The sequence below is a fragment of the Cupressus sempervirens genome, chromosome 3, assembly GCF_028749045.1.
Source record: "Cupressus sempervirens isolate cs-2001-9-10 chromosome 3, ASM2874904v1, whole genome shotgun sequence".
Lineage (NCBI taxonomy): Eukaryota > Viridiplantae > Streptophyta > Pinopsida > Cupressales > Cupressaceae > Cupressus > Cupressus sempervirens.
The window spans coordinates 331,015,488-331,039,969 of NC_143120.1; the positions used below are offsets into that span (position 1 = coordinate 331,015,488).

Consider the following 24,482-nt stretch of genomic DNA (forward strand, 5'->3'; position numbering starts at 1 on the left):
ATACCTAAAAAATTAGAAACCTCCATCGTATTCTTTAGCTTCAACTGAGATCTAGGTCGAGCAAACTAATTAGCCCTAATTCCAATAGGTCTCTCCTCATGATCAGTTATGTCCTCACTAGTAGCTTCAAAATCTTCGGCAACTTCATCATAATTACCTTCAGTACCTACATGCCTAGGTGCACTACCCAAAGCACTTACAGTGTCAGTAATCATGTCACTCTTTGTCAATGCAATCTTTAATCTGAGCTCTACTCTTATCTTCTCTAAGATCCTTTCTTCCACAACATCACTAAGGTCATCATTTTCATTAGGCTCCAATCTTCTTGGAGGCATCTTCCAAAATTTTAGCAAACCCTACACAAAAAATCCACCAATCTAAAAGATCAATCGGCCACAAGATCAACCCTCTTTGCAAATACTAGTGTAAACTACCTCATGTTTGGCAATCTGTCCACACACTCAAGAACTCCTGCACTGATACAACTTGATGAAAGGCCACATGTAATGCCCCGCCAAGGCATCCAAAGAATTAATCTAGAATTTCACTAAGTTTGGTAGCATTTTTTTTTAGCCACAAGTTAATGTATGGGTAAAGAGATAAATTATATAATTAAGTTGTATAAAAACCCCGCCAAGGGATCCAAAGAATTAACTTAGAATTTCACTAAGTTTGGTAGCATTTTAAAAAAAAAAAAAAAAACATGAAAGTAAATACCACATATAACTTATGCACAATAACTGAAGCAATAGCAATGTCCATCTACTTAACATATATAACAGATTACATTCTTTGAGGATCCCTTAACGTTGAATTACATCCAAGTCAACTAACATTATTGAATCCATCAAATATAACAACCACATGAAATAATAATGATAAGTCCAATGTTTATACATTACATTTCAAATGCTCAATCATCCACTGTACATGTCACAGGGTATGAAAATCTTAAAAGAATATACATATGTGAAATAAGGTACATCATCCTATTCTAATCCATGATACATCAAAGTAAAGATAATCACATGATACACATGATACATCATCATAGAAGATATAAACATAATAAACTAAGTGCATGGTTCCTCCCAACCATTAATAGCATCATTAGACCATCATGGGCCCTAGCCTTCCCTCTATGCGTAACATTCCAAATCACCGAAGAGATCATTGGTATTAACATAGTAGGAATGTGACTCCTAACATATACTATATCTTATGCATAAGATAACATCATCTAACATATGCTAATCATCAATGAAAGGATACATATCCACCATCATGAAGGACGCATCAGCCACGATGTCTCAATAAATCTCAAATGATAAGAGTGGAAAAACACTACCACCCAACCGCATGGTACCTAAGTGGTCCACTCCCACCATGCTGAGGAGATAATCTCAAGTCCAAAACAAGCTATCCAAAACACATAGCACAAATCTCCATAAGTCCAGGAATCCTAAAAGTATACTAACCCAAAGGTTCAAAACACAAAACCGACATCTAATCCCAGAGGCACACAATGACATGTAAGAACCTACTATGCAAGTGGGAAAGTGTCATCGCATTTATCATGTACAAGTTACCCTAGCAGTTAGCTAAACTCCATGGGTCCATACTGATCTCATGCGGCCACTAGTATCCTCTCATACTAATGAGGCATACTATGGAATGCAAGGTCGCAACCATGCATTCCCTCTACTCCCATCCTAGTCTGTACAAGCACTCAAGGCATGGGCGAGTAAAAAACACTAATCTTTTTAGGTTCATTCAGTTAGTATTAGGTGTGAATGTTTTCACATATTAATCCAACTTACAATGAGTTACCTTGGCAGCCTCTTAGGGCCTCGGCCCCCATTGCAAGCCACTTCTTAACACTACATGCAGATATCTTACCCTAAGCTCATGGAATCATAACATATCAAAATCACAAAAGATAATCCATAATAAAATCATCAAATATGCATAAAAGCATCAAATCTCCATGAGCAAGCATCCATAGAAAATCATGACCACAAAAGCTCTCTATTGGCAATTGAAGCATAATTGATAATCAAAAGTATCCATTGGTTTCCAATAACCAAAATATATCTCAATCATACTGATCAAAGACTCCAAAATGGTTGAGTCAAAACATGTCACAACATGACATCATCAAGAATAAATCCACATTACAGTCCCATCATGGTGACTAGAAAATAACCAAGGATAACTGATCGAAGAACTAAAAATGGTTAAGTCAAGTGTCTCATACATAAGAATCTCAACTATAACAATCAGTAATTACAACGATTACATAGAGCATTCCATCACATAACCATGGTTGGGTTTATAAAGATCGAGATTAAAAACATCATCATGACATCACAATCACATCACCCCCAAGCCTCTGATAGATGTCCTATAACCGATCAACACTAGTCAACCCAACGACCCAAAATAGTAACATAAAGAATACACAATGCAAACACATGTTTTGGTTTTGCTAAATTTACAAACTTGAATTTAAATGTAGAGGTCTCAGTTTATGTCTCCAAGTTTGGAGAATGAATGGAAGAACATTTTGTATGTTTTTCCATGTATTGTTTTGGATGAATAAAAGTTTTCCTTAATAGGTCTAAAATCCATTTTCCAATTATAACATTTGTTTGAAAATGTCCCCCACCAAACTATCAATTAAATTTCATATTCTTTATTTAATAATTTAAAACAATTAAATCTTAATAGTTGAAAATTATTAAAGAGTTCACCATTATGAACCTTTGATATAAATCATTTATCAATTATATAATAATTATTTAAATTTATTAATAACATATTTACATATTACATATATACATACATATATAAATATATAAATAATTATTATTAATGCATTTTATAAAATCGAATTAATAATTTCGATTGATACAATATAACATATGAAAATTTAATAACAATGAGAATTGATTTCATATGAAACTACTGTTATAACACATATATATAAGTGTGTACCACTGGCAGTATGCAGGACCCTGCGATCGCAGGGCCTGCGACATCAGTGGGTACTATGTACCCCTGTCGTCATAGTACCTGCGACAGCTAGTACAGTGTGACCGCAGTGGGCACGAGGGCGCGGGTCTTGTCCCCCCCATTTTATGCATATTACTTTTTTTTTAAAATCGCATAAGCGATTTCATTCACCGGTTATTATATGCGGTTTTGATTTTAACAAAGTTTAATATTTTTAAAACATATTCAATCAATGGTATGATATTCAATTTTTAATTAAATAAATATACATGTATATATACATATGTATGTATATATATATTAAGGTATATGTATGTATATATGTGTGTGTGTGTGTGTGTGTGTGTGTGTGTGTGTGTGTGTGTGTGTGTGTGTGTGTGTGTGTGTGTGTGTGTGTGTGTGTGTGTGTGTGTGTGTGTGTGTGCGCGTGCGTGTGTGTGTGCAAATTCAAAAATATAAACATGTATTATTTAAATATTCCAATTTTCAAAATTTTTCTATAAACTTTTGATCTCAAATTTATCCAATTATTTATCTAATGGCTTGGCTACAATTTAAACCCTAGCCCCGTGTTCTTTTCAATCTATGCATATAAGATTCTCAAATAAATGTAACTACCCATATTGATAATGCATACAATTAAATAGAAAAAAATCCTCAGAAACATATGGAAGACACAAAGAAGACAAGGAATGCAAGATGCGAAAATAGCATAAGTAAAATCACAAGAATCTACTCGAATTCTGATACTAATTCGCTCTTCCTCAAAAAACCCGCAGAGCAAGCTCCTCCCTTCTTCAGAGTTCTTGAGTCCTCCAATGTTCCAATTGCTCTCCAAACGCTATGTCTAAGCTTCTAGGAATGCCTGAATATAAAGAGCTCTTTGGAAACACCTAGAATGCTTCTAGAAACAGCTAGAAGGTGTCACCAACTAAGCATGTCTCTTTTCCAACCTTCTAGATCAATCATAAGGTTGTAGACACCATGTGCTTAATTGATGCACTAACCTCCGTGTTGTTGACATAAGAGAAATAGAAAGGTGCATTAACTCCTAGGCAAGCTTATAACTCCAATTTACTTTTTATATAATTTCTATTTAAATTTTTATAACTTTCATTTTAATTTTTATAACTTTTATTATTATTATTTATTTATTACTTTTATTATTATTTATAATTATTATTAATTTTAATTTCTAATTTTCTTTTATTTAATAGTTTTTCCTCAATTAATTCACATTTAATTAATTATAATCAAAATATCAAATATCATGATATTTTATTAATTTTCTCCAAAATAATTAATTAATTAATTAAATCTATCTATTAAGACTTAATTAATAGAAAATTCACCATAGACCTCCAAGATAAAATATGAAAACCCCTCATAGAGAAATTCACACTAAATCAGTCTGAAGGATTAAAAATCATGAATTATGTCATCCAACACATTCAGTGGGTAACATATCCAAATACTTGTCCTACCTCACTAGGAAAAATGGTTTAAGGGTTTGGGATTTGGACTTGAAAATTTATCTCCCTTCTCTCATCATTGAGATAGTGTAATAGGGTACGCTCATCCTAGCAATTCAGAGAAGTCGATAGCCGATACTTGCAACCTGCAAAAAAACTATGCTTGTACATACAATATATATAATGCTAAGCTAAATAGACAATGGTAGGAAGTGGTGCATCGTGTAGATCCTGACTAGCAGGTGACTATGACTCCCTTCCTTAACCACATCAAAAACACCATACAATAAGAAAACACGCACACCATACACATGCAAGTATGGGGTAAGTATCCATAATAAAACACATGAGATGATAAACCATTTAACTAATCATCAACAATAACTGAAAGCAACGTAATGATCATCATGCATACATGAAATGTAAAATCTAAATGATCTCATCATATACCAACTAAATCCATAACATAATGTTTGATAGTCTCAAAAAAATACCACTAATCCATCAACATAAAACTAGTCTATCATAGTCTGATAATAACAACAACAATATGTCAAGAAAAGATGTGAACGAGGGCAGTCACTACACCACACCATCCTTACCAACTCACAACCAAGAATGCAACAATATGGAGACAAAGAGAGATACAATGATTCCCAAAAAAATTTATTAAACTTGAAAATCCTTACAATATTCTCCAAATTAAAGAACTCCAAATTGTTACAATATAAGAGTGCCTCCTCACTAATAGCTTCCAACTAAATTACACAGCAAGAGCTTCTACAAGAAGCACTTACACTTCCCAAAACTTCTACTTGAAGATTGAGAGCTTTCACACCTTGAAGCCTTCACATGTTCTAGCTTGATTAGAAATGCTCATATGCCTTGCTTAAGTAGGCACTTACCACCCAATGTGTGATTTATCCACAACCTTCTAGAATTCCACCTACACACCTCAATAAATGGAATGACAACCATTTTTTTTTTTTTTTTTTCTATTATGCCACCTATGCACCTCAAAATCAGAAATTCCTTTTTTTTCTTTTTCTTTTCTCCTTTTTCCCTTATTTTATTTTTTTATCATTTTTCCTTCTATTTTTGTCACTTTCTCTCTCCTCCACAATTTTTTTTTCTATTTTATTTTTTTAAAATAAATTTTACTTTCCACATGCCCCCTTTATTTTGGATGCAAGATGCTCCTGCATCAGCTAAAAATAATGAAATTATTGATGAATGTAATTTTGTTTGATTAAACAAATATTATCATTTATAACCAAAATAGATAGGCTACAATTAGAAAATGTAGTAATCAAACATATGATATTTTCCATCAAAACGTTTCAGGATCTAATAGATGAGATCCCAAAAGATCTCTATGAAAGACTAATGAATAGAAGGAATAGGGTAGTTGATGAAATCAAAGGCATGAGACAAAAAAAGATAAGAAAGCTATATCAAGTAGACAGTGTCAAGCATATGGATAGCCTAATAAAGTGTCTTTAGCCTTATATTAGGAACAAGATAAGAGAAATTTTGATAATGGCAGGAAATTATTAGGAAGTAAATGAAGAGATAGAGAAAGATATAGTCCAAATGATGTCTAATCCAAATAAGGAAATAACAACACTTCAAGTCACTATTGGAAAGGAGGCAATACAAAATGATAACACTAAACTAATAGGAGAAGAATAAAAAAGAGGAGCAAGAGAAGAAGGTAAGTGTACCTAGCTCATCTAGGTCACCTCTTACTTTTGTTTCCTTGATAGGACCTATTGCTGATGATCAAATTAAGTTTATCACAAATATGAGACAAATAATTGATAAAAATAGAAAGGTAAAGAGGTTGCAAAATCCTTGAATGGATGTCACAGAGAAGTTTCAAAGTACCCTAGTTGTAAAGATGACAAACCCTAATATGGAAGATAGTGCAAAAGATATGATTTAAGCTTTTGATGTTGAATTTATAAGTCTATCTAATGTAGCAGCACTACATGATGCACATATATTTGATACTATCTATCAAATAATCAATATTGACCTAGGATCTCTTGATGCATGCATCAAGGAGTTGAGAAGATGTGAGCAAGAAGGAAAGGAATTATATTCCAAGTGTGCAATTTCATTCATATTCACCAAGGATAGTGAAGATAAGTAGAAGAGGAAGTGTGATGAGGTACATGCACTAGAAGATCAGATTCAACAACCAGGTTATATGAAGATTCAAGACATTGAGGCACAAATAGGGAAGACTTAAAATGAGATAAGTCTTATAGAGAGGAACAGAGAAAGTAAAAAAAAGAGGTTCTCACTTCTAAAAGAACACTTATCATTGAAAATAAGTACACTTGAGAAGAAAGTGGAAGATTGTTTGAAAGAAAATCTACATATTTTGACAAGTTTATTTATTCATATTTGAATGTAGTTGAAATAGAATCCTATGGGTTATGTGCTCTACTTAGTATATAAGAGGGAGTAAAATATTCATGGGAGAAGAACTTTAAAAGTTCAAGGAAAAACTTTGATAATTTTATGACACTTCTATCAGCCTAATATAGAGGTATAAGACTCAAAAAAAAATCTTTGTATATAAATTTTGACACTGTTGTGATTAATGTCAAAGGAGGAATAATATAGGAAAATTGTATAGAGTATCATGTAAGGGGGAGTAGAAAAATAATTGTATAATGGTATATAGAAAGGGGGAGAAGTAATTGTAAAAAGTGTTATAGTGTATTTGGAGATATGAGGAAAGATGGTTATAAATGTAAAGATCCATAATTTTAAAAAATTTGTGAATTTTGTAAACATCAAGATTTTATGAAGTTTTGATCAACATTTTGGGACTTAGCTAATTTTCCCATATATCGAAATCAATGCCAAAGGGGGAGATTATTGGTAATTTGGATAAGTAGGATAATTTTTTAAAGGATTAGAGTTGTTATTGATGGAAACATATACCTTGTATGAAGAGGGCATTAAGTATAAATAAATATTCTAAAGTTAGAGTTGAAATTTGTTTAAGAATAAGATAGTTTACCTCACAGAACAAAGACAATTTTGATGTGTATAGATGAAAGAATAATTATTGGCAGACATGTAGTTAGTTAGAGATAGTATAGAGTGTCAAGATGGAGTATGCAAGAGCACAATTCAATAAGATCAGTACACAATAAGTATGGAAGAGAAATTCTAGAAAAAAAATGTGTATATTGAATTAGTAATTATAATTTTTGTTTTAACCATATAGAGAAAAAATTTCATTAGGTTTTATTTTTTCAAACAAGTACTCTAATGTACATATGCCACCTTACACAAGGTGAGACTATAGCTCCATAGAATTCTTTTTCTCATTATATTTTCCTTAAATGCTATTTGGTAACATCTAACCATTCACCTTCATTGATAACTCTTTCATCTTTGATGTTTCTCACCATTATTTGGAAGAGAGAAAAGTGTGAGATTTTGATATTCTTGCAAACTCTTCCATTTTGTAAATTTCACATCATTTTCTATCATATTTTCCAAGGAATCATGTAAATCTAGTCCATTCTCAACCTCTAAAGAAATCATATTTTGGATTCTTCTTTACCAAATAGTCATCCTTATCGGCCACTTGACATCCTCTCACACTAGGCAATCAAAAAAAAAAAAACTTGGCAAGCTTTCTTAGGGCACTACTATACTTCCTCAAGACACTATTTTATTTTCTATTCGAACTCTTCTATTTTTCTATCAAAGTCTTTGTCTATTTTTCTTCTTATATATTTTAAACCTTTGGTTCATCTTTATATCTCTTATCTTTTCTTGAATATTTATTGTGATTCCTCACCTATATTTATTTCATTTTCTTCAGTACTTAGTCTTTTTTCAATTATGTTCTCCTCTTTAACTTGTCAAAAGTGATACACACATTTCTAAAACTACCTTTACCCAAATCTTTAATTTTTGAGACATATTTCCTTCAATTTTTGAGATATGATATCAAATTGATATAGAGTAAGAATCTTTATAATGACCTTAGATCACAACTAGAATGCACTTCTTCAACTCCAACATAGTTTCACTAATTTTATTTTTGTTGGGCCCTTATCTTTGGACTCACTTTAGGAAACTTGGATATTATTGTACTTGAACTTTCCTATAGGTGTAGGATGGTTCAAATCTTAAATTATGACTTAGACAACTTCTAAGAAACTCAAAAATGATTCCTCTAAATTTTTAATATTTATAGACTCAAACATTCTAATTTGTTTTGAGACTTCTTTTGCTATAATGGCTTCCACAAAATTGCTCTTAGGACAACCAAAAAAAAATTTGTATAAAACTAAAAAAGTTTAAATAATAATTTTAGATAATCCTTGTAGGTATTTTCTCGACCGTCTTATTTTACAACTTATGCCAAACAACTAATCTAAACCTTGCATTACCCACTTCTTACCTCAAAGTTGCTTTGGTTGTCTTTGAATATTGCAACCAGGAAAAAAATAAATTATTGGCATGTGTAACCTCAGTAGAAAGACATACAACTTGGGGATACTAACTAACATGTCAAAATAGGCCTTTGCATCAATTTTTTAGTATTTTATACAGAGTTAATTGAGAGAAATAAACCCTAGAGTTTTTGAACAAGGTTATTAGGAAGATTAGCTTATTACAAAACTCAAATAAATTTTTATTTAGGATTGGTAAGGAAAAAAATTATATGTAATATAATTTCCTTTCCAACAACATAGGTTTCATAGATTTAAAGAGACACACTGATTGGAAAGTTATATTATTTCACATAAGAAAATAAACATAAAATTTTATTATTATACATCATATTATCATTGAATGAAAAGAAATCTTTCCTATCCAAATCCCTTCGAACTATTTTGTTAATACTAATGATGACTTTTTACATTCTTTCTTGACAAAATTCACAATGTCTTTTCAACATTAAAATATTTTGACAAATGGTCATTTAAGCATCCCAAAATGGGCCAAAAGGACCAATAATATTTTTGAGTGGCCTTGTTTGATAAAAACAACAAAATAGAATTGAAAAATCAAATTTTATATAAGGACATACAATAATGCATCACAAGATGGGCCAAAATCATAGTCATGAGAGGGAAAAGATTCAAGTGAACCTGAATAAGGGTTTGAAATATTGACCATCTTTCAATCCTCTAGTCTATAAAGTTGATATTGGTTGAGTTGTTCCAAATTCTCCACAAGAAATCCTACAATTCTTTTTGATTCCTAACACCCATTTGATTTTAAACTTTGATTTACTTATTTTTTTAAATAACCCTTATCTTCCATAGGACATACAAATTTGAATTAATTTCCAATATCTATTCTTCCTTTAACATTTCTACATTATCAAATTTTTGACCTTTTCTACCAATATGGTGGCAAAAACTAGGAAATAATCATTATTTTTGTGTATATCAAGCATGAAAATTTTTTATGTCCTTTATCTTTAAAATAAGTTTGTGTTTCCTCTGATTAATCCTCTACACATCAAGATCTCATCTTGCTCATTTAAATATGAATATGTGTTTCTTGGATGAATACATTCCTTTCTTTAAAAAAATCATTCCTTTGCTCTCCATAAACCTATGTTCTCAAAACTAAGGTTTTTACTTCCATTTACAAGCTAAATGGTTTGTTGCAAGAATTATTTTTCTTTAGGCTTATTATCTTTCAAATATTACATATGCATGTTGCATTCTCTTTAATAGCTTTATCCAAGCCATTATGAAACTTTATATTCTAACTTTTACTAAGAAATTAGTCACCATTTAGATTATTTTCTAAATAATCATATTTAAGGGCTGCTTCACCTTTATTGGATAATGAAAAATATTTGATCAGTATGCTTCTTCAAGACACTAATTTACTTCATCAAGGCACTATTTCTTTCTATTTGAACAATTTTATTTCTTTTTCAACATCTTCATTTTATTTTGTCTTAAAAGATGTTATATTTTATTTTATGTTATCTATCATTTTCTATTGAATACTTCTTGGGACACCCCACCTAGGTTTCTTTCATTTTCTTTAGTCTTTTGACATCCAAATTATTTTCTCTTCAACTTGTCAAAACTAATAGATACACTTGAAAAGAATCCCTTTCCTAGATCTTTCGGCTCTCAAACTTATTTCCTTAGACCTTCTAGGCTTCATACCAACTTGATGTAGAGGAAGGACCTTTATAAGTGTATCAAATAAAAAATGATGAACTGGTTTCCAACATAGTTTCACTTATGTGTTTCCCATAAGACCCTTGTCATGTAATTCACACAGAAAAATTGGACATTTCTCCATTTTAGATTTCTAATAGCATGAGTAGAACTTGAATCTAGTCTAATGAAAAATGAAAAAATACCATTACAAGACTTTTTATAAAACACAAATAGTTAGGGTTATATATTGTTTTAGTAAAATTGAGATTGCTAACCTTAATGGATTTGATCAAATAGAACATAGGCTATTTTAAATATTTAACTATAAATTTAAGGACCTCTCGCAAAATATCAAGAGTGATTATGTTCGATGTTAAATTTTGAGACAAAAAAAAAAGTTAGTGTTTTCTAAGACTACCTATTCTATAATGGCTAAGAACAATAATTATCTTAGGATAGTCATAATATACTTAGTATAAAACTCTCAAAGGTGGTCAAATACACTTGGATTAGGCCTAGGGAAGTTATCCACATTATCCTTTCACTCCTTGTGCCCAAACCACTAATATAAACCTTGAGCTATCCAATTTTTACCTTTACTTTTCTTGATAGTCTACTAACATTGTAATCAAACAAACAATCAAATATTTGCACATGAAAATGTCAAAAGAAAAACTTGCAACCTTGATATATTGAAGAAAATGTCAAGAAAAACCCCTTCACCTATTTTTATCATTTTATACCATACAATAACGAGAAATTTATTTTTTAGTCGAACTATAAATACTAGTTATTTAATAGGGTCGTTAGAAAGTTTTTCTTTTTTTTTACCAATCAAATGAAATTTAGTTTAGTTTGGGTAAGGTAGGGAAACATCTATATTATAATTTTATTTGCAAAAATATAAGTCTCTTACAAAAGTATTTTTTATTATGTCACACCAATTGAGAAAATGGATAGTTGAACATAAACAAAACAAAGGTTCAAACGACCAAAAAAAATTACTTTTTTGCTTGACAACATTAATATTTATTTACAACATTAACAATTTTTTATAACTTGTCACTTAGAGTTCCTAAAATGGACAAAAAGAACTCCAAATGGCTCTTAATGACTTTATTTTGTATTTTTTTTTAAAGAAAAAATAGAAAGTGCATCATAAGATGCCTCTATATTAATCACCAACTAAACCTTCCACAATAATGAGCAATGATTGATAAATACTATAAGTGAATGATTATTTTTTAGATTTATCAACATGTAGATTTACATTTGGCCATAGTTTTATAGCATAAGAATATAAAAAATATTGCATATCAAAAATTAGGAAATCTAATTTCTTGGCAGCCTTTGGAAGATGTTTCATTTTCAAGGTACATAATTCACTCCAAGAACCACATATTACTCCTAAAGTAATGGTTAGATAGAAATAATGAGTAGCTAAGTTAAGCTATATTTGATGAGCTTTATTGTTTATCAAAACTCAACTTGGGTAAAATGGTTATATTTATTTCTTATCACATGTTTATTAATCTGTCCTCATGTAGGTAACTATATGGATATTCTTTAACCTTTGTTGACCAGACATTATCGTGTAACAATGTTAATCTAGCTAGAGATGCATTAATGGGTAGCCAAGATGTCTTGAGAGAACTCAAAGAACACCACTAACAAAATGATAATCAAAATGATAAAATCTAGATATTTGAGTTATTGCTTGAAGTTGAAACCATACACGACCTTGGATTTTATAGACCCTACAAAATCTTGACTATAATATTATTTTTTATGATTATTTTACTAACTCAAGTTAGTAAATGTTAGAATCTGATAAGATTAATAACCCAGAAAACTAGTGCAAAGAATAAATATCTAAACTATGAATGCAAATGATACAAAATCAAAATAACATCATAGAGTTAGTCTCCAAGAGAGTAATGCAAATGCTAGAAGCAAAATAACATTAAGAGGATGCAAAAACAAGAGATGCAAATACAAGCCAGGTAGCATGCTTATATAGGCTAGGAAGAGGGAGGAGGTGGCAACAGGTCAACCAATGAGGAGCAACCATCTATTGGACTAAAGATAGCAAAGTATCTTCCCAAGATAGCTAATGGATGCTCACATGTAGGAAGGTGACACCTCACAACGATTCACCTAATAAGACATGCTTTATTAACCTAAGCAAGATTATTAAAAGTGTAGGAAAAACCTAGCAAAATAGGAAAAATAAAAAACTACACTAACACCCCCCATAAGCAAAGCTTAGGTGGATGTAGAAATGGATCCTGGCAAGTCAAGCCTGATGAGGTACCCATGTACATAAAATTCCCCCAAAAGAGAGAGAAAAGAGACTCCCCAAAGAAAATTAGGACTCCAAGTGAGAGGAAGAGGCCCCCCCAAAAGATGAAGCATCTCGCACCCCCAACAAAGCTTGCAAATTTTGTCTGGTAGATCCACTTACATTGAACAAGTTTTCTTCCCTTAGGAAAAGGGAGAAGATCCCAAGTGTGGTTCCTCATCAAGGAACTATACTCTTCCTACATAGTTGTATCCCACTCAGAAATATCAAAAGCCTCATGAAAGGACTATGGATTTGAGCTAGTAGCAATGAAGATATGCAGAGCATCCTGGAATTGTGAATGAGTCTGCTTGGTGTCTGATGAATCCCCAACCCAATCACTAGCAAATTGCAAGGTCTATCTAGCCCAAAGTGGACCAGAAGATGGAGAATCTAGAGGAGAATCATCAACTTGTGAATGATGACTAGGAGAGGAAGGAGGTGAGTCCTCTGAATCACTTTCTGCATCAGAAGTGGAAGTAGAAGAATGCTCAATTGAATCTGACCCATTAGATCTATCATGTATTCCAAGTGACTCCAATGTCAAAGTAGAAGGCAACCCTGTGACCATGCTTTGCTGGTTATGCTGATGTAAGTAGTGGAAGTTAAGATGGCCAAACCGATCATGCCATAATCTACTCACATCATTAGAGTGAGTGAGAAAAATAGTCAAAGGAGGATTAGGAACAAAGTGAGAAAACATATAGAGTCATGACTGATGATCTACTCTCCCAATTGCAACTATAGAATCATTGTGAACCTCACATATCTCCACTGAACTAGGAGTGAACTCAACCTGCTTGCCTAAACTTGTGTGAGTGATCTGGTATATCGATAGGAGATTAGTTGACATTGAGGGTACACAAGAAACATCATGGAATGTCCCATCCCCCACATTAACAGACCCTCTCCCACACACCTCAACAGGAGTGTTATCACCCATCAACATAGAAGGCATAGTACATGGCTCTAAGGATGCAATTTCTTCCTTAGATGAAGCCATGTGGTGTGAAGTACCCAAATCAAGAACCCAAGTGGATGGTGAGGAAGCAATTGCAAAAAGAGTCTTTCCCTTTCCTTTCCCCTTGCTATTTTCTTTTTCTTTTTTAGACCCTTCATTAGAACTTTGTTTGATAGACTCAGGAACACTGATATTATTCTTCTCAAGAATGTATATCAAGTGATCAAGTTGTTTCTGCAATCATTTATGTTCATCATGACCAGGTCTTTTACAATAGGCACATTTGACCTTTTCTTTCTTAGGCTTATCGCCCTTGGAAGATGGTGTATCAATAGTTTCTTTTGAAGAAACTAGTATCTGATCCTTCTTCTCCTTGCTATTCTTTTGTTTCTTGTCCTTACTATTGTTGTTACTACTTTGTCCTTGTTGTTCCTTTCTGCCTTGGTTGGTAGCCAAGGCATGTGACTTAGAGGACTTAAGAGTGCCCATCTAGATTAGCTTGTCCTGTTCTCAAGTGAGATTGCTAGCAAAATCATCTAAAGATGGCATGGTGAATTGAGTACCAAGTGCACCCTTAGTAGCATAGAAGGTAGAAACAAACATAGAATATTCTGAACTTAGCTTAGAGAGAATACTAATAATCAGTTGTTCATCTTTTTTTTCAATTTCACATTGTTTTAGCTGCAGCCTTAGTGATTTCAATTTGGTGAAGAAATCTTGGATTGTGTTGAAATTGCCTGGACTCAAACTAATTAATTCATTTTCCAACATATGACCCCTCATTGAATCTTGTGTGCCAAATAGTGTTTCTATCTTTGTCCATACTTCATTTGGTGTATCCAAAGACTCAATTTGAAATAGCAAGTCAAGAGAAATAGACAAATACAATGTTTCATATGCCTCATCGCATTTGTTAAACCACTTAGGCTTATCTTCATCTTTAGCAGGTTCAGTTTCAAGTCTCATAGTTATCCTATTTGATCCAACTTTTCTTATGTGAATTGTCATGCATGATTTCCACTCAAAGTAATTGTATGGAGTTAGGATGGGCATATTTTTTTGATCTATGATGAAGAAATGCAGAGAAGAAATTCTAAAAAGAAGAGAACCTAGCCACGACAATGCCCCCCCCACCTTTTTACTCAATCAAAGAACCCCCCTAAAGAAATATGATTTGGAACTTTATTTTAGTTCATTTACAACTACCACTAGAAAGAAATACTTAGTGGTCTTGATTTCAATGCATTACAAACCCTCATGAAGAGCATATGCTAAAAGTGAAACTTGGGCACAATAATCAAAGAAACAAATAGCACCACTGCAATCTACTCAAAAAATCATGCACTTTCAGAAAAAGAATCACCTTGATACGAGGTTGTATGAGAAAGTTATGATCCTCCAAAGTTTCCAAAATGAGAACTGTGCACAGTCACAGCTGAGAATCTATAATTTTTGAAAAATTCATGCATGAAAATCAAAAAACAACACCACTAGTGGATAGAGCACAAAAAAATAGCCAAGTTCATAACAAGAATCATCAAAATTGAAGTCTGTATGAGCAAGAATGAGACATTTGAAAATTGCATTCAAATCTGCGACTGCCAATGGAGAGGGGTATGGTTGTGGCCTTTCATGCTCGATTCTGCAAAATATACAGCTTGCATGCAAAATCTAAAAGATACCCAGATGGTTTTTCGGGGCTACGAACAAAACTCAAAAAGCATTTTTCTTGTTGATGTACAGAAGATGCTGTTGTAGTCTAAATTAGATGCCTTTAACAGTAAAAAAAGGCTCCAAAAATTAAAAAATGACCCCAACAATCAAAATATGACATGCAAATGCTAGATCAGCTTCCTAATTCCATCAATGGCATGTTGGAACCTGCAATACTGATTGAAAACTCCAAATATGCAAGTTGGTTGTCAGATTTGAGATTGAAACCCTAGAGAAAAACCATTTTTGTCAAAACTTTTCTGATTCTCCGGATCATCCAAAGATGCAAGAGAAGAGCATACTTCTTTTTTCAAAAAACTAAAATAAAGTTTATTAGCCCCCCCCCGAATCTCTCAAATAAGGAAACTAAAATCTACTCTTGCACATAGAAAAGCTCTGATACCATGTTAGAATCTGATAAGATTAATAACCCAGAAAACTAGTGCAAAGAATAAATATCTAAACTATGAATGCAAATGATACAAAATCAAAATAACATCATAGAGTTAGTCTCCAAGAGAGTAATGCAAATGCTGGAAGCAAAATAGCATTAAGAGGATGCAAAAACAAGAGATGCAAACACAAGCCAGGTAGCATACTTATATAGGCTAGGAAGAGGGAGGAGGTGGCAACACCAACCAATGAGGAGCAACCATCTATCATACTAAAGATAGCAAAGTATCTTCCCAAGATAGCTAATGGATGCTCACATGCAGGAAGGTGACACCTCACAACCATTCACCTAATAAGACATGCTTTATTAACCTAAGCGAGATTATTAAAAGTGTAGGAAAAACCTAGCAAAATAGGAAAAATAAAAAACTACACTAACAATAAAAGATAGCTTGACCTACATTTTTTTCATGTTTAAAAAACTTAATGAACATATCACAACTTGAGAAAATTTGTCTCCATTGGATAACTAAGAGAAGATTCATATCGACTTATGAAATTTTTAATGAACACTAATAGAAGAGACTAAATAATAAAACCATAGAAATTCACCTTGCATGCTCGAAAACCTCCCCAGTAAAGGTACAACATGGAAGGGAAATCAATTCTAGCAACTATCCCCTTTTAATAATAATTTCAAAAATTTGTAGCCCATTTATTAATTTCTTGAAGACTAATAGATAAAGTTAGGAAATGATTTAGCAATAATGTCTCAAGTTGTTCAAGTAATGTTGATCTAATATTATTGCAAAAATGATGACTTATATATTATTATTATTATTTTATATAAACTTATGCTTGATTAAATATATTTTGAACATCTTTTGAAGAAATGGTATTTGGAATGAGTAATACTATATCTCTATAACTTTAAGAATGTATTACATACTTCATATAATAAAATCTATAAACAAACTAATATCATTATGAAATGTCCAAATCTAATCTCTAATTAGTACTTACCGATAGGCTAAGTACTATTGCATCACCTTTTGAATTGTTACTATTAAATATTTATTAAATAATTCTTTTCTAATCAATCTTTACCAATTAAAATTATACATTTTTTAAAAATAATATATTTTTATAGTTTACATGCATACTTTTTATAGTGCATATTTTTATGCAAACTATTATAATGCAATAGTGAATATTTATTTAAAATTAATTTATTAAATTGTATTTTTAGAGATGAAGAATTTATATCTATAACTATTATATATTTTTTATATTTATTATATTCTATTGATTTATTTATTAAATATTGTATATTCTTTTAAATGTAAAGAACAAATTTTGTGCATTATTTATTATTTTATTTTATTTGTGAATTTTATTAATTCAATTTCTTATCTATTATAAGAATTGATATTAAATATTATTTTAATTAGTTTATAACTATAATCATTCAATTTAGTAGTATATAATTTTAATAATAAAATAATATAAATAAAAAATAAAATATTTTAGAAAATGATATTATACACAATTAAATGATATTACAATAAGTCTATTTATGTCTAATATAAAAAATATTTTAAAATTTTAAAATAAATTATATAACTTATATTTGACTTTAACAAAAACTATTTTATATTTTATATTTATTATTTAACTATAATACCTATACTAATAGGAAGTACTTAGCCACTACTTGGCCACTTGTTATAATTTTTCTTGTATTGGAAATGTACGATGTAAATTTTAAAAAGATTTATGAGTTTTAAAATAGGTTGAGGAGTAATGAATACAACTATTCTATTACATTCCATTATATTGAGTTTTTATTTTTTGAATGTCATATTTTTTTTCTTTACAAGTCGTATGAATAAATTAACATTGAGCTTATCTAACAATTTAATAAGTCATGCCAATATCATTTGATTTAAATAATAGTTAAGTATTGCAATTATTTATAAGAATATAGTAGAATAAAATAAAGTAAATGTTATGTATTGATGTATATAGTTTGTAACTATTATCATGATTTCATTTTTAAATTTACATTAAATATTATATAGGGGAGAGAGTCCACACAACCTTAAAATGGTTGGGATAGTGGTTTTTGTTAATGATGACTTTTCATAATTGGAAAATGTTCCTTTTTAAAAAGCAATCAGTTATGCCATTCCACATCAACAAAAATATCTTTAAAAACAATGTTGTTTTAACATTAAATTTGGTGATGTAGTCACAAAGTATAAGGCAGGAACTTGCAAATACACCCCTATTTTGTTTTCTTTTTTTAAATTGTAGAAATTTTAATATTTTTTTAAAAAATTCATTGAAAATTTAAAAATGTTAGTTATTATGAGTCTTATATTGTGAAAATATATGCATTCTTCCTCATTATTAAAAAAAATAAGCCCTCTTTCTTTAACACACTGCTTAACATTATACATAATATTTTGATAAGCTAAAAGTATTAAATAGTTTTAAAATAATATTAAAAAATTAATGTTTGTGAGGAACGACCCTCTTTTTAAAAAGGAGAAATACCGATGTTTAAATAACGCTTTCCTATTAAAAGGGACGATTAGAAAGGGTTTTTCACGGTCGCAAGCTTTGCGCGTGGAATAGCTGATCTGTTTCTCGCTTGTTTCACGGCCGTAAGCTTTGCGGAAGATACATTTTTTGCGATTTCCGCACTCAAGCTCTGCTTTCAAAACAAGGAATTGATCTTTCAACACTGGATTTTATTTTTGCGCAAATGGAAGGTGGCGGAGGTTCTGTTAAACAGAGTGTGGAAGATGTTTTCATGGACTTTAAAAGACGAAGAGTTGCTTTGATCAAAGCCCTCACTACTGGTTTGTTTTCTATTTTCCATTTTTATTCTTTCTTGTTTTGGCTCGGCTTATCTGTCATTCTTGAATTTTGTTACGGTGTTGCCCTTTTTCCGTCTTCTTCTGATTTACCCAGTTGCATCTCATTTCAGGTTGTATGTCTTGATGTGGTTTGCCTTTCATTCAAAGAATCATGTAAATGCTTGACACTTTTTGATATCGCAGGCTGTGCGCCACGGAAAATATTTGTTTTTCATTTCAAATTTGTGTCTAATTCTGTTCCAGTTAATCTTTTGCTAATGTTATATATTTGTTTATTAACTTAAATAATGGCTTTTGTAATTTGCCATGTAAAATTTACTGTTTTTCATATTTCTGTGATGAAAAATTATGCGGGTTTTATAATTGATATATGCAAGTTTTGGGCATTTTTCCTGAGTGTTTTTCGATATTAAGAAAATTGATTCTTGTGCAGTTCAATGTGAGGCTTACCTGTCCCCAACAACTTTTAATTAGTCTGGCCGTTGTTGCATTATTTTCTTATTCTCTGACGCTCTGTATTATATTTTTTTATCGTATCTATGTAATTAAACTAAAATTTGGCTTCGAACAGATGTGGAAGACTTCTACGACCAGTGTGATCCAGGTAGGTTCTACCCCTGTTTTTGTCGTGTTCAAAATACTTCTATTTAAATGTTTATATTGATAATTATTTATGATCTCATATCGTCCATATTGATTTCGAAATGCTTGTGAATCATTACTTTAATTTGCGAGGTTAAATTTAGGCAAGATTTCTGCAAGATGCAATGTTTATTATGATTATGTACACCTAATGTTTAATAATGATAATGTACACCTTATTTGTCTGAAACATAGTAGGATGTTTTGACATGAATTAGAGTCTGTGTGCTGAATATTAGTTGCTCTGGAAGCCATAGTGTTTTTTCGCATGAAATGGTCTGTAGGTTGAAATTTACATGCTTCTGAAGCCATAGGATTTTTAATGTACAATTTATAAGTTTCTCTGAATGCTGAAAATAGTTTGGACAACAGTTCACGTTGTTAGAAACTATTTGAGATGATGATAATAGAATATGCCTCCCAAATTCTTAAATTCAGCAGAACTGTAAGGATTCTTTGTAGTATACTGAAGGAAACATTGAGGAGGCCGAGTGAGCATAAGATGAGCTCCGTTACAACGTGAACCAAGCAAGTCAACAATAGACTTCGTGTCTAGTTTAGGTAACAACAAAACTTGCAAATATGAACTCCTCAAATATTAAGCACCATGCAATAATGAATAGAAATGAGACAACAAAGAGCCAAAACAACTGGATCAATTAGTATGCCTGCTTGTTTTTTATTCAACTGAATTAAACTATTACAAAATCTAGGAGCATTTTGCTTCAACTAGAAAGTACAAAATACTCAACTCATAAAACCAATCTTAAACTTACAGCACTAAAGGCTGCATACAATAATGCCTGGAGCAATCACTGCTTCATAAGACAGACAAAACAAACTTATAGAATGCCAGAGAAATTCAACCCGTGTTGTTGCATACATTGAAACTGAACCTTGTCATCTGAACTCTGAATATTCCTTTCACCTCTGATCTAATATGTCGATCTTCTTCTTGTTTCTGCTCTCTGCTCTGCTTCTTCTCCTCTGTCTTAATAGAATGAATAATAAGTCTCATCCCTTTGACTTGTCACAAAAAATGTTTTCATTTTCTTTTCCAGATTGAAAATCACCTACCAAGTTAATGAGTGTTAGGCACGTAGGTGAGCATTTGGCTCCGGGGCAACCAACCATTGTCTTTTCAAATTTTTGACAGAATGAACATTGTACATTATGATATTTGAAAAGTAAGCTATTTGTATCATAGTTCCTTTTTATGAATTTATGTATAGTCCATGTTTCATAAGCAAGCTATTTGTTTTGTAGCTCCTTAATGTTTCTAGCAATGGAATTCTGTCAATGACCGTTAAAGAATCCTTCATTATTGTGCTGTTTTGTTCTTATTCTTACATTGTTTGGGGTTATTGAGCAATGCAATCATTTCTCTTTGAACTTCTATTTTGTGTGATATTGGTTGTAGTTGTTTTGATGGGTTGCAGATAAGGACAATCTATGCCTCTATGGTTTTCCTAGTGGACAATGGGAAGTGAATCTACCTCCTGAAGAGGTGCCTCCTGAAATACCGGAACCAACTTTAGGAATCAACTTTGCAAGGGACGGGATGGTGGAAAGAGACTGGCTGTCTCTTGTTGCTGTACATAGTGATGCTTGGCTAGCTTCTGTTTCTTCCTATCATGGTGCAAGATTTGGCTTTGACAGTAATGACAGGTGTGGTTTACTTGGATTGAATTTGCCTTTGATCTGAATTGATTTATTGTCATTTTGCACTGCTAAAATGCAAATATACTATTTTGATAAAATATGTGTATAATATTTGTTGCTTCTGATTTTTCATGACCACTTTAAACGTGGGGCCAGGACATTTGCTTTGATTTCTAAACGGTTCACGTTGGCCAATGTAGATGTAGACTCCACATTAGATGGAAGGGCTGTTAATAACCACTTTCTTATGCATTGTGTTATATGTGATACTATCACCTCTTTATTAAATATTCTTGGCTTTGATGGTCATTTCCCCTTTACCTATCTACTTATGGAATAGATCAATAATGGGAAACTGCATCTTTTTCCCCTGCATTTTGATGATAGTTTGATTGCAGTATCCATACTTATTTAGGAAATATATTTCTTAAACAATTTTTGGGTTGTGCCTGCCTTAAAACATTAAAATGGTAGTAAGCCATCAATTATATTATATTATATATATATTATGTTGTGCGAGGGCGTGAACTATGCAAAATGTCGTACTCAAAGCAACCATCACCATTATTATGCCACTCGACTCTTCAGAGAGTAGTAAAGAGACTCGAAGAAAAATTATTTGCAAAAGAGCAGTGCTACTTGATGCTCAAGTGTAAATATTTTGTACACTGCAGAGTAGAAACTAAGGTGATGCCAAGGAAAAATAATTGGTGTCGTACACTTATGAAAATGTCTTTATCTTATCTGAGCATGAGATTATCCGGAAATAAAAGATATTACATAGGAATCACCAGTTTGAGATATTATTATCAGGAAACAAAAGATATTACATAAGAATCACCAGTCTGAGATATTATTATTAAATCGTCATCATTTGTAAACAAAAGTGGCACATTGTAGACCCACCAGATTCAAAAGATTTTTTTAGGTTGGAATACAATATTACTAGTTTTCGCCCTAATCATTTTACCTAAGTTTCTGGTTTTGCTTTGTTCTTATATTTTTTGTGGGCAAGTATTGTTTTGCTTTGTACTTTGTATTGATTAAGCAAGTATCGGCTACTGAATTTATATGGCTATTGAATATATCTGTAATAAAAAAATACTGCCAATCATCGTTATTATCCTTCTGGATTCCCATGACAACCTTACTCCTTGATAATTCAAAGGATTTGGACTTTTGGTTTTCTATCTACTATTGAAAATGATCTGTGCTCGCGAACAGACATTCTCATTGGCTAAGTTATTTTCTGAAAGTGAATGAATACGTAAACATAAGTCATTAGCAAATCATATTAGTTTAGATTGCAATTGGTAAACATATTAGCAAATCAAATTATTAATTTCATTCAATATTGGCCAATCATTGTAATTCATTATCCTTCTCTAGATTGTAATGATGAATTAATATGACAAGTGAGTAAAGAAGGTAATACATGTAAACAGAAACCAAAAGTCGACAATTTTAAAATTTACAAAAGGGAAACATTTTATTCTGGACAAAAGTTTTGAATGAGATTTTACAGCGTTTTAGTCTTGAGTGTATGAATGAAATCGGGGTGCTGGCAGAAAGTGGCTATTCAAATTGATGAATGAACTTCCAACAATATTTGAGGTTGTTACTGGAAGTGCAAAGAAGCAAGTGGAGGAAAGGTCTGCAGCAACCAACAACACCAGTAGCAAAAGCAAGTCAGCAAGGAAGTCGGTGAGTCCTTATGATACACTCTTCTTTCGCAGCGAACATACAATTCTCATCCATAAGTAATATCCTCACATGCATTGTTTCTGTTTTTTTCTTCTAAGGTGATATCTGTATGCTTCTTTTCTTCTTATTTAGAGACTGTGGCTTCCTGAAATAATACCCTCACATATCTTGCTTCTGTGATTTTGTTTTCTCAGCGAACATCCCATTCTCCACCAAAAATGGAAAAGTTATTACAACTGAAAGATGAAGAGGAAGGCCAGGATGAAGAAGAGGAGGAGGAGGGTGAGGAGACACATTGTGGATCCTGCGGTGGAGTTTATACAACAGAATCATCTGATTTCTGGATTGCCTGTGATGTTTGCGAGGATTGGTTCCATGGAAAATGTGTAAAGATTACTCCTGCAAGAGCTTTGCACATTGAGCACTACAAATGTCGATTCTGTAGTAATAAAATAGCTAGAATTTAGATGTTTTTGGAACAATTTGGCGTCAGTTTTAAGGGTGTTACAGCCACTGGAATGAGTCCAATTGTAGCTTCTATGCACGGTGAGCTGGATGTTTCCTTGCTTTTGATTGTAAGATACCGATTAAAATTTAGAAGTTTTGATAAAAGTCGCCTGGTTTTATTATAACCTTGATCTTACATAAAATATTCCGTCTATAATTGAACTAGAACTTGTTTGCTCGTACATTTTTCTACATTCGTAGTAAGAAATTTTCAGCCTTCGATCAGTTTTTTTTTTTTTTTTCATTGATTCACCTGAAATCTGCCAGTCCCTGAAGGCAAATTGTGACTATTGACTAAAGCCTAAACTAAAAATGTAAAATCTTATCAAAGGAGACACTGTATAGTTTAATCATATAGGCGCGAGTTTTCATGTGATCGTTGTGCTTCTTGTGGTTGGAGACAAGTTGTGCTTCTTGTAGTTAGAGACAAATAGTGAATTTAAGTGATTGACTATAATACCTTTATCGATGTCAAAAGCTCTTTCTATTTGTGAATTGGCTACAAACTATTCTCGCTTACATATTAAAGATTATTTGATTCGGGAGAAACTTTTAAATAATGATCTTCTAGACGTATGATTTTCCTTCTAAATATTCTTAATGGCTTGATGATGACTCCCCAGGTGGTAATGATTATGATTATGACAATTTGACATTCTTAGACCTAATGGACATAGAACTCAACACTTGTTGGTCCAACTCTCTCTAACTATGTGAACCCTCTATCAACTATTTTTGATATTGATATATTCTACCTTTTGAACAATGAGATGTTGTTATTTTTTCACTAAGATGATTCCCCTACCTTCATGTTGTAGTGCAAGCCCTACTTCAACCTAATACCTAAATAGTTGACCACAAACAAAGAAAAAATCTATTTTTTACTCTATCATTTAAAATCTATTTTTAGTCTATCATTCTCCTTTAAATGATTTAAGTGAGTTTTTCCACCATCCTTGATGTAGGTTACTAGTTATGTTATTAGTTTATTATTAATTGTTCATTCTTGACCTT

General features: G+C 31.8%; 1 protein-coding gene across 1 annotated transcript; it reads left to right on the top strand.

Moving 5' to 3' along the window:
* Positions 1 to 18,838: 18,838 nt before the first annotated feature.
* On the top strand, positions 18,839 to 23,428 carry LOC149566330 (PHD finger protein ALFIN-LIKE 4-like). Its single transcript, XM_089817381.1, has 5 exons — positions 18,839 to 18,935; positions 19,525 to 19,557; positions 21,035 to 21,263; positions 22,826 to 22,961; positions 23,156 to 23,428. Exons 1-5 carry the CDS (start codon positions 18,839 to 18,841, stop codon positions 23,426 to 23,428), a joined length of 768 nt encoding a protein of 255 aa, XP_089673507.1.
* The last annotated feature ends 1,054 nt before the right edge of the window (positions 23,429 to 24,482 follow it).